The sequence below is a fragment of the Lolium perenne genome, chromosome 6 (genome assembly GCF_019359855.2).
Source record: "Lolium perenne isolate Kyuss_39 chromosome 6, Kyuss_2.0, whole genome shotgun sequence".
NCBI lineage: Eukaryota > Viridiplantae > Streptophyta > Magnoliopsida > Poales > Poaceae > Lolium > Lolium perenne.
This window is the reverse complement of record NC_067249.2, coordinates 13,619,811-13,631,753: the sequence shown is the minus strand read 5'-3', so window position 1 is coordinate 13,631,753 and position 11,943 is coordinate 13,619,811. Positions and strand designations below refer to the sequence as shown.

The following is an 11,943-nucleotide window of genomic DNA, read 5'->3' as shown; positions in this document are numbered from 1 at the left end:
CAATGATTTTCCCTTCAATCATTGTTAGATTCATTAAATTGTGCACTTATGATGGTGTAGATGGCGACATGCCAGCGGCACTAGCAGGAACCTGAACAAGTCCTCCAATCAGAGGTCCTACTGTTTTGGAGCTTCAATTATTCAAGCATTCATGGGGTACGTCTTTTCCAGGGATGGAAATGAAAATAGTCGGTTGGAACTGCCGAGATATGGGCAAGGACCTCGACAATAACTTTTGTTTCAGAGATAAGAACAACGAGGTAACAGTTCTTATCATCTTAAGACCCGTTTTTACACTTCTGATAGCTTTGTAGTTCCATCTGTTGGTCGATCGGAGGCCTCTGGTTGCTATGGTCTGATGACGTCTGTCAAGTTCTTGAGCCACTATATGATGTTAGCTATAGTTGTCGATTAACTTCTACTAATGTAGAATTTACTTTGGCTTGTGTTTCTGGAGATCCTCATCATCGCCATACTAAAATGATATGGGATCAGGTTTCTAGTTTTGTTAATGATAACCTTGGGAAACCAGTAATTTGTCTAAGTGATTTGAATGACATCATGTGTCATGAGGACACCACTTCTATCAATGCCAATAAGTATCGGATGCGTGCTTTCAATTCTTATATCAAACAATTTGGTCTGTTTGATTTGGGGTTTAGTGGACCGGCTTACACATGGACAAATATGCATTTCTCCTCTGAACCTATCTTTGAAAGGCTTGATTGTTGTATTGCTCATGCAGAATGTCTCTATTAAGGACACTAGCTAGTGATAATAATCTATTTGACCTCGCTGATATTGCAAAGGAGTTTGTTAATTACTTCAAGACTATTTTCTGCTCCACCACTAACAATGACAGGACCAACTTAGGGACAACAATACCGCAAGATACAAATGATTTCACTAACTCAATCCCCGACAAGCAGGATATATGGGAAATACTCAAGGCCATGAAGAAGAATGTCTCCCTCCCTAGGACCAAACGGATTCAATGTTGGTTTCTACATTTCGGCTTGGAGCTGGATAGGAGATGATGTCACCACAGTGGTAAAAAACTTCTACACCACATGCATTATGCCACCTCATCTCAATGATAATCAAATTGCCCTCATTCCCAAGAAGCTGGCTTGCCATGTACCTTCTAATTTTAGACTCATAAGCTTGTGCAATGTTATTTACAAAGTTATTGCAAAATCCTTAGCCAATAGATTGAAGGAGCACTTACCAGATTACATTCACCCTTCTCAATAAGCTTTTGTCGAAGGTAGACGAATTAGCAATAATATTATTGTTGCTCAAGAAATTGCTCACTATTTCTTGTTGTCCTTTTGGAATAGCTTTGACTTTATGCTGAAAATTGATCTAGCAAAGGGCTTTCGATAGATTACAGTGGCACTTCATTGTTTCGGCTCTTACTCGTAAAGGTCTTCATGATCATTTTATAAAACTTGTGCATGCATGCATTTCATCACTGACTTTCTCTATCATCATCAATGGTCAATATTTTGCGAAGTTTTAAAGTAGTGGATGAATAAGACGGGTTGTCCTTTGTCACCATATCATTTTGTCCTTGTTGTGAATGAAATATCTCTCCCCCCGCAAAAAAAAGTGAATGAAATATCTCTCACGCTACATAATGCTTGCAAGCCAACAACCTCACATGTATTTCCCTTGGATCAAACCGTCCTCCAATTCACTCATGCACACCGTCGCTGCTGGCCGTCGCACGGTCTTTGTCCGACGGCGGTGAGGGAGGAGGCTGGAGGGGGTGTACGGTTTCGCCCCTCGAGTCGCTGTTGCGGAGCGACGTGGGGGTCGGGTCTCCTTTCCTTGATCAAATTGCTTGGTGCTATATTAGCAAGTTCATGCTGCTAAGAATTTGATGACCTTGATGTTGGAAAAGGTTAGAACTGTGTCAGATGGAGGTGCCCTAGTGTGCACCTATGTTTGCATATGCATTTGATGTGATTCTGATAGCAATCGTTCGGTATTTGAACAAGAAGCCAACTTATTGGTTTCGTTATCCTCAGTCTACTAGAAATTAACTTAATACTCATTTGACTCCTAGACGTAGGATTATAACATGATTTATTCTTGCAATTGAGATTTTTCTAGTTATATAAGTTAAAACACACGTTTAGGGTTTTCGTGGATGGAGCAACGTGCTCCCCACCTCTTCTATTTATATACTTGGCAGGTTACAATACAAGGCACATACGATACAAATACACACGTATGTGGACCGATCTCTTAACACTCCCCCTCAATCTAAACTACTATTACGTACAAGGTTTAGATTGGTTCGAAATCGGTCTAGCATCTGCCGTGTCGCTGGCTTAGTGAAGATGTCAGCCAGCTGATCATTAGAAGAGATAAACCTTACCACCAGAGCGCCATCAGCCACCTGCTCTCGCACAAAATGGAAATCAATCTCAATGTGCTTGGTCCTAGCATGGAAAACTGGATTCGCCGTTAGGTAGGTAGCACCCAAATTATCACACCATAAAATCGGAGCTTGCTGCTGGGTAACACCAAGTTCTCGAAGCAATGAACAAACCCACATAGCTTCGGCTGCTCCATTTGCAAGAGCCTTATACTCTGCCTCAGTGCTAGATCTGGAAACCGTGGGCTGCTTCTTCGAACTCCATGAAATAAGGTTCGGACCCATGAACACTGCAAAACCACTCGTAGAGCGTCGATTATCAACATCTCCAGCCCAATCTGCATCAGTAAAAATACTAACACTCTGCTGCAGTGACCTCCTAATGCGAAGCCCTGTATCCAATGTTCCCTTGACATAACGAAGGATACGTTTTACAGCTTCCAATGTACTTCAGTGGGTTGAGACAAGAACTGGCAAACCTTGTTGACAGCAAAAGATATATCTGGACGTGTGAGAGTCAAATACTGTAGACTACCAACCACACTGCGATATCTGAAAGAATCCTCTGGACCAATAAGTGCACCAGTATCTCGAGCAAGCCTCTCAGTGGGCACCATCCGAGTGGAAGTGGGGTTACAATTCTCCATATTCCAAGGATACTTGCGCTGCATACTTGCGCTGCATAAGTGTCATGCCCCCTGAATTGTACGACGCTTCCAATCCAAGGAAATATTCCAGAACGCCAAGATCCTTGATAGGAAAAGTGGCAGACAGAGAGCGAACAAGACCCTCAACAACAGCAGTAGTGGAACCAGCAATGACAATGTCGTCAACATAAACCAACATGAAAACTTGAACACCACGCTGATTGAAGATGAACAAGGATGTATCAGCCCGGGAAGGAAGAAACCCCAGCTGAAAAAGGCGAGTACTCAAGCGAGCATACCAAGCACGAGGGGACTGCTTCAGACCATAGATAGCACGCTGCAACTTGCATACATGAGAGGGAAAACGGACATCCTCAAAACCAGGGGGCTGCTGCATATAGACATCTTCTGTCAGAAAACCATGGAGTTTATGATATTCACCGCCCCAATCGGATTGGACAGCTTTAATTTTGGTGTTCAAAAGGAGCTCAACATGAGCCTGAAAAGCATAAAACACCCGTTCAACATCAGATTTATGTTTAAGGAGATAGATCCAGCAAAAACGAGAATAGTCATCGATAAAGCTAACATAGTACTTAAAACCACCGGAAGAAGCAATAGCAGGACCCCAAACATCAGAGTGTATAAGCTCAAGAGGCATAGTGGTAACTCGATGAGACAAAGTATATGATAGTTGATGACTTTTGGCACACTGACAAGCATCACAAACCAAACGAGGACTAGTGGAAGTACAGGATAAATCATGGTTCTTAACAATAGTGTGAACGACATTATTTGTGGGATGACCTAGACGCTGATGCCACTGAGACGATGAAGCCTTGGCACCAGAAAGAGCACGACGAGTGGACGGAGAAGACGCACGGCTAAACGGAACGGGGTAGAGTCCGCCATGACTTCTACCGTGAAGCAGAATTCTCCGGGAGACCTTGTCCTTAACACAGAAAAAATATCGGTGAAATTCAACAAAGACATCATTGTCACAGACAAGGCGATAAACAGAGAGAAGATTCTGACTAATATGTGGGACATGAAGGATATTATTCAGTTTTAGTTGTGAACCGGCTAAAGAAGAGTGACCAATGTGGGCAATAGACAAACCTGCACCGTTGGCCACCTGAACCTGATCCGTCCCGCCATAGCGCTCCTGCATGTGGAGACGCTGAAGAACATTTGTCAGATGATCCGTCGCCCCGGTGTCCATCATCCAGGGCGGAGAGCTGGTCGATGCCGAGTTGCCGGCACGCTGCTGGTTGTTGCCGGTGCGCTGCTGGTTGCTGCCGCGCACGAAGTCGGGGTTGAAGCGGTTCCGACAGTCATCGGCGCTGTGCCCCCAATAGCCGCAGATTTGACACTGCGGGCGCTGACGCCGGCGTCCTCCGTTCTGGCCGCGGTTGCCACCGCCGCCGTTACCACCGTAATTGCCGCCAGTTGGGCGACCGTTGCCGTTCCCGCCCGTTGGCGGTCCGTAGGGCTGGGCGTGGCCGCCCGCCGGCGACCCATAGCCGCCTCCACCGTTACCGCCGTAAGTCTGACGGCTGCTGTTGCCCCGCCGTAACCGGGCTGAGAGCCTCCGCCAGAGAAGGCGAGCAAGGGCGCGCGGGGCTGCCAGGGAGCACCACCACGAGCAGCAGCATTGGCAGACGAGGCCCACTCCTCGGTCTCAGCCAGCTGTGACAGCTGCAGGCCCTCGTAGTTCAGGACCATGGAATAGAACTCGGCAGCAGTAACCACCCTGGTGATCATGTTCAGGGACGCCGCGATCGGATTGAAAGCGGAGCCGAGGCCGGTAAGCATGTAATCGATGATTTCATCGTCACGAAGAGGAGACCCAGCGGTGGCCATGGCGTCAGCCAGAGCCTGCACCTTGTGCATATACTCGCTTGCGGTCGCATCACCCTTCCGCAGTCCCTGAATTTGGCGACGGAGATGCCTGACTCCAGCGCGGCTCTGCACGGAAAACATGGCTTGGATTGCCGTCCAAGCCGCGGCCGCCGTCTTGCAGCCGAGGAGCTGGCTCGCGATCTCCTCAGTCATGGAGGAGAGGAGCACGCCCAGCACCTTCTGGTCCTGAGTCCACCACGTACCATACGCGGGGTTGTCAACCTGCCGAGCGGCGTCGCCGGTGCCCTCGGTGATGGTCTTGGCTGGCGCCGCCACCGTGCCGTCGAGGTAACCATGGAGCGAAGCCCCGGAGAGGTTGGTGAGCGTAAGAGCACGCCACAGAGCGAAGTTGTTGCGATCGAGACGAATCCCAACAGTGGGAACCGTGGGAGCAGCCGTCGGCGCGGGCGGAGAGACAACCGGTCCGATGACGGAGAGCTGCATCGCTGCGCTAGAGGAACCCATCGGAGAGGGCGGCGGCGATGAGATCGGATCGGGAGAAGGGAGACCCGTGCGGCGGCTGTAGGCTCTGATACCAAGTTAAAACACACGTTTAGGGTTTTCGTGGATGGAGCAACGTGCTCCCCACCTCTTCTATTTATATACTTGGCAGGTTACAATATAAGGCACATACGATACAAATACACACGTATGTGGACCGATCTCTTAACAACATATGGGTTGCAACAGAGAAAAAACACCCGGATCGTTGAACTGTTTCGTGATTCGTATTAATCATGAGTTGCAAAATCCCTGGACCGTTCAATTATCTCGTGATTCATGCTTAATCACTAGTTGCAACTCGAGTTGTAACGAAAATTTGATGACATATCTTATCTTAATTCTCAGTCAACCCAGAGAATTAGTCACATCCTACATTTGTATTAGAGTTAAAATATATACATCCAACTTCATACATACATAGAATTCCCCTTAATCGTGGTACTTTGTTGTAATTCTGGTTTTCTCATTGCTCATTTATACTATGGGGCTTGTTATTAGATATTTGCTCATTTTCTTCCTAGGCAAGCTACATCACCTCGGCGCTAGTGACCACAAGAATCTCACCGACCAATCTCCGCAAAGCAACAGGATCCGAGACGACGCCGCGGTGAGACATGTTGGCAATCCTGACGGACCTGTAGTACTCCTGCCTTGGGTCTCCACCGATCACCCTGTCAAGCGCCACTATGCTGGCCAGGTTCACGACCCCGTCGCCGTCTCCATAGGCCACCTCCGGGGCGCCGTCGAGGCCGTCCTTATACACCAGCATCTCCGTCGTCGGCACCCCGACGCCATTGACGCACGTCACTGGCACCAGCGGCGCCCCGAGGTTGAGCGCCACGGGGAGCTCCCGTGTCTCGTAGAGCCGCACCATGTCAGGAGGCAGCCCGGCGGCTGCCAGGAACGCGGGCATGTCTCGTGCGGCGTAGCTCCTGTTCCGCGTGACCACCAGCGGCGTGTCGTCGCCGAAAGCCACGGGAGACGGCAGCGCCGTGAACCTGCTGGGCAAGGTGCTGCCAACGCTGGGCAGCGACATGGCGGTTGCAGGCGACGGAGGGGAGCTGGAAGATGAGTCGTCGGTGGAGGCGAAGAACTGCATCGACACCACGAACCCGCCGGCGCCCGTGGACGCCATCACGTGGTGCTTCACGAACCGCCTGCGCCATGATAGCGGGCTCCGTCTGAGGAAGTCCATGGTGAAGTAGCCGCCCTGGCTGTGCGAGACGAGGACGACCGCCTTGTCCCCGTTCGCCCTGCTCGCGCGCTCAACGAGCGCCCTGAGCGCACGCCGGAACCGGGAGAGCTCCCTGTTCGCCTGTCCCTCCGCAGCGGGTGCGTGCCGGAAGTCGTACGGAGCGCCGAAGAGGGACTCGCCGTCGCGGTACCCCTCTCGCTCCAACGCCTCGACCAGCTTCCCCATGCACAGCTCCCTGCTTTGCAAGTTTGTTCATGAAGTGACGACTTATAGAGAATTAGTAGTAGAGATGAATTAGTTTTGGATAATTACTTACCTGTCGGCAGGTTCGTTGGCGAGGAAGCCGCGGGTGGAGCCGAAGGAGAGGGGGCGGGTCTCGACGCCGCGCGCGTTGCGGTAGTCACCGCTGGCGTGGTCATAGACCAGGCGCAGCTGATCGGCGAAGCACGGGACTTCAGCATCAGGAGCAGTGATGTTCTTATATAGCAGGGACCACCGGCCGTCGCGCTTGAGCGCCTCGCAGACCGGCGACGGCGGCTCGTAAGCATCGGTGAGGCGAACCTCGATCTGGCTGCAGCTGCTTCCCGGCAGCAGCACGACGGGGTAGAGGCCAGAGGGCTGGTCGAGGTATCGTTGGTGGGACTCAATCCATGGCAAGGCGGCGGCGATTTGCCCAACGAAGAAGAGAGTGGAGAGGATGAACAGGAGCCGTGGCAATGGCAACCACTGGAGCTTTGTGGCCATGGAGATTGGAGGACGATTTGTGCTTGTACGTAAGGTGGTGGTTCTTGTTTGGCTTTATAAGGAGGACACAGCTCGAATGGATAGTAGATAGTGCGCAGCAGGGATCGAGTGGTCGGCAGTAGATTACTAGTTGCTAAACTAACGATTTGGCCCTTTTTTATCAATAATTCTATAGCTACGGACTGGTTGGTTACGGGAGCTCTACGGACATGCGTGTTATCAACTGGTTGGCTTATCGTTGGTTGGCTTGCTGAAAATCCAGGCTATGCACGTTTCTGTTTTCGCCCTATCTGCTGCGACCTGTGAGTCTGAAAGCAATTTTTGTAGAACATGTCTGTACGTGTGGCGCGTTACTGCCTTTTTATAGGGCCTTGTTGTTAAACTCAAAAGGTTTGCAATCAAGATTAGTATACGATTTGGCCAGGCCTCATGAGTTAGTGACTTAGTGTACACTCTATGTGTCACACACATATTGCTATTTCGTTTGAATTTTACCCGTGTCACCTAAATATTCTGACGAACAAATCCAATCGTTTCTGCATGCTATGTGTGGCTAGATTTACTACAGGTTAATAATAATAATAATATATTATTATTATTACTACTACTATTATTATTTTGTTATAGTACATGATATTATAACTATTTATATTTTCTTATGTTTATTTGGTGAGACACGGTAAGTTTGATGACCTGTTCCATATGACAGAATGAGGTAATAAATTATACTCCCTCTGTTCCTAGATATAAGCCATATAGTTTCGTAAATTGAAGAACACACATTTAGGAAAAATTACACCATGTTTAGCTAACTTTAACCCTAGGAAACTGACGTGAGCTAATAGATGACTTTAAATAAGATAAGGAAACCTTATAAAATCCATAAAAATATTATACAATACAAGCGGGGCAACGCAATACACCTTATATTATGGAATTTTTCTAAAAAAAACTATATGTGCATAGTTTTATTGATAAGGATAAACGAAACAAATTCCTTCTTTATTAGACATTTGTTATGACAAATGTGAAGCTACGAGGCGAAAAATGAAATCTACTCTTATTACAATCTTTAGGGGCCGTCAAGACTCACTCTGAGATGGAAACCACAATACATGTAACCTAGTGATGTGCGGTCTGTTTCAACCTATTTATATCCAACACATTGTTTTATTTAGCCTTTGCCTCCATGGAACGCGCGCGCCATTGTGATGTCGCAAATATAAATACCTGTAGAAACTCAGACTGAGACGTAAACCAGTGAATGCAATGTTCCCAAATACAGCACGGTTGAAAAATAAAGGAAATTCGTCGTCGTCGCATCCAGATATGATGTCAACGGATGCCTGGAGTGGATCGATTCGGTTGCCGGAAATTGTCACGTAGCTCTCTCCTACGCCTACAGCACTACACATGTTATGCTCCTCCAAATGTGTACCCTGCATGAGAAGTCCCGCTCATGATCGTGGCTGGACACGTGCACTGGAGGGACGGAGGGAGAGCTCATCATCGCGCTCGACCGTGACCCAACTTTTGTCTCGATCTCAAGCTGAGACGCCTCCTAGTGACAGCTACCCGCGGTACAATGTTACTCCGTCACTGTATGGTTCTCCGTGCAGCGTGCAGACCAAATTTCTAATAATAGCTAATGCCAATGCGTGAAGCTGCTCGTGCTGCTTGCCTATCTCGCGCCCTTTTGCAATCCTGGAGATGCCATTCCTATCTCCACTTTAATAACGATACAATTGACATGAAGAAAGAGTGCCTAGGAGAGAATTTCAACCAAATTTTTTTTTTGAAACGAAGGCAAAAGCTTTGCCTTATCCATTAACTAGCAGAATGCCCGTGCTTCGCTACGGAGCAAACAGCAATTAATATCTTTCATATGTATCTAAGGGTAGTGTATGGTACCTCGCCATGTAGTATACAATCTGTGCACACACAAGTAAAGGATATTTAGCTCTGGAGCATTGTTGCTTGAAGCCTATAGCGCGTCTATCTATTCCATGCAAACTACATATTGGTGTTCTAGAAAGGCTCAAGCTTGAAACATGAGGCAGGGAAAATTAGAGAAGCGAGACAAGTCAGGGCGTTAGGAAAATATAGACATGGGCCTGAGAAAAATTTAGAAGTTCTCTAAAAATTGTCATGGTGATGCTGATGTATAATGGGTGCCAGCGTTCTCCCTGAAAATCATAACGAACTTGCGGTCAATGAGATTTTTCAAAGCATCAATTTCATAATGGACTTTGATGTTAATACATATCTGTGCCAATAATACAAGATTCAACATAATGTCCTAATATGGACGAAAAATAAGCTCAGTTTAATCTCTATCATTTTGAACAGATAAATATGACAGTCTATAATCTGTTCTTTGGATTCATTCAATAATGAGAAAAGTGTATTCGTATTTAAAGTGGGTACAAAATCTTTCTAGAACTCCAAAAAAAATCAAAGCATAAACATATACCGCGGATAAACAGAAAAATCCCATGTACAACAATTATAAATCCCCTAAAGTGCTCTTGTCAATTCAGTATGAGAAAGTTGCATTTTGTACGAACGAGGACATGATAAAACAGAATCAAACACATAAAACTAATCATGTACTGAACCATGGATCACTTGTTATCTTCCTCTCTAAAGCTCATCTTCTCTAGTCCTCTCCTATAAAGATGTATATTTTTTTGGCCATCCAAATGTCTCCACTAACCCCTTAAATCGACCTTTGGCCACTCTGGTTCTCTATCCTATGTTATTCTTCTTTCTCCATGTTGATTCGGCCTCCAGTTGCAGGTTTGACATAATAAGGTGCATTTTTTGACAATTAAGCATTGATGATTTACAATATATATTGTCTATATCGCTATGTAATAATACTCAAATAGAAACTTGTGTAGTAGCCCCTACCACGAACAATAGGAAGAGTAAGAAGTGAGCCTAGCTCACTTGGTTAAGGAAGTGGATGTACAACCCAGCCACCCAGATTCAAGTCTCCAGGGACGCGAATTTGGGTTCTTATTATTTAAAAAACCAAATCACTGTAGGGGCTTCCCCTACCGTATTCCTTTCAAAAAAACAATGGGAAGAGTAGGCAGATCAACAATTCTCCATGCATGCGCGCTGCGTGGAGTGGCGGATACAACACAAAATTGCAGGGTGGTCCAATTGAGTATTTATTTAATTTTATTTTATTTATTTATGATTTTTTATATATAGGCTATGTAGAAATTCTAGGGAACACATGGTGTAATTGGAGAAACAAAATCAGATGATCTAGCAGAGAAAAATAGGTGTATACATCTCGCTTTCCACATCAAATTCCCATCCAAGCGGAGAGAAAGCTACACCAGTGGAGGTCAAGTGTGCCACACCCGAAGAACATGGCCAGGAGATAGAGTCTAGTGTAGACACCAGCACCTCCCGCGTCCAACCAGTGTCACCACCTAATTTTGGAATTGATCCAACATCAACACCAAAATATGTACATAAAATGCATCCTCGCAATCAAAGTTCAACAACTACATAGGCCACTGAAAAATTAACAAAGGTTGAAGGATAGAAAATTGAAAAGGCCAACATTTTTTCATCAGTGAAGTGGTCCGGAGCGGGTCACATGCTGAGAAAGACGTTGCGGCCTCTTTCCCCTTCCTGCCACCCACACAACTCCATCGACTCCAGCATAGACGTAGCCATGATTCGGGCAGCGGTGTGGTGCCGCCTCCTAGCGTCCTCCTTGCCATCGGGCACTGCAGTATAGCGGTGATCGACACGGCGGAGCGCGCGAGCGAGGCAAAAGGGAGGCGGCCGAAACGACGGAGCGCACGTGGGAGGCAAAGGGGAAAGGGCGGAGCACGCGAGCAACGAAGGAGAAGGAGGGAGGCGGCGGGCGGCGTGGCGGGAGGGGAAGGGGAGAGACGATAGTGTTTCTAGCGATTGGCGATTGCCTTTTCCCCTCCGTTCAGGATTTTTTTTGTTTCTCCTCGGGCTGACCCAACCAGAAGCCTACTTGTGGCTCAATGGATGTGGAGGGACGCGAGCGAGTGCGCATCGCTTTCTCGACACATGCCCTATCATGGATAGGCCAGGAGTGCTCCATGAGGGTGCAACATTTATACCTTTAGATGTTACCCATGTATTGCTCCTATCGTTCTATCATCGGTACCGTCTTTCTAGTTGTTATTCCTCAGTCGGTGGCATGGTTGGCAGTGTTGTTCGTACCGGCGATGGCGTCATCCTTATAGTTGGTGACATGGCCATCAGCGTCGTCGTGCCTACTGTCAACGGTGTAGTCAGCAGCATTGGTGACCCCGTCCCTACTATCTGCGGTGTGGCGCAGTGGATTAGAAGCAGAGCAGGCAGTGTGGCGAAGTGGTCAAGCTAGGCAGACATGAAGGCAAGGAAGGCTAGGCAGATATGAAGGCAAAGAAAGCTAGGGTGTGTTTGGTAGCCCGGTCCAACAGAGAACAACTATCTGCCTTCATACAAGCTGACCCTAACTTGGTTGAACATAGATTTTCTTGTATGTTTGGTAGGTCGGGCCAACCGAGATATGTTGAGTG

The 11,943-nt window shown here is 47.3% G+C and overlaps 1 protein-coding gene across 1 annotated transcript; it reads right to left on the bottom strand.

The window, feature by feature from the left end:
* Window positions 1-5,797: 5,797 nt before the first annotated feature.
* LOC127308827 (lecithin-cholesterol acyltransferase-like 1) lies at window positions 5,798-7,518 on the bottom strand. Its single transcript, XM_051339730.2, has 2 exons — window positions 6,951-7,518; window positions 5,798-6,869 (listed from the first exon to the last, which is right to left on the bottom strand). The coding sequence occupies exons 1-2, from the start codon at window positions 7,376-7,378 to the stop codon at window positions 5,966-5,968; spliced, it is 1,332 nt and encodes a 443-aa protein (XP_051195690.1). The 5' UTR covers window positions 7,379-7,518; the 3' UTR covers window positions 5,798-5,965.
* Between the last annotated feature and the right edge of the window lie 4,425 nt (window positions 7,519-11,943).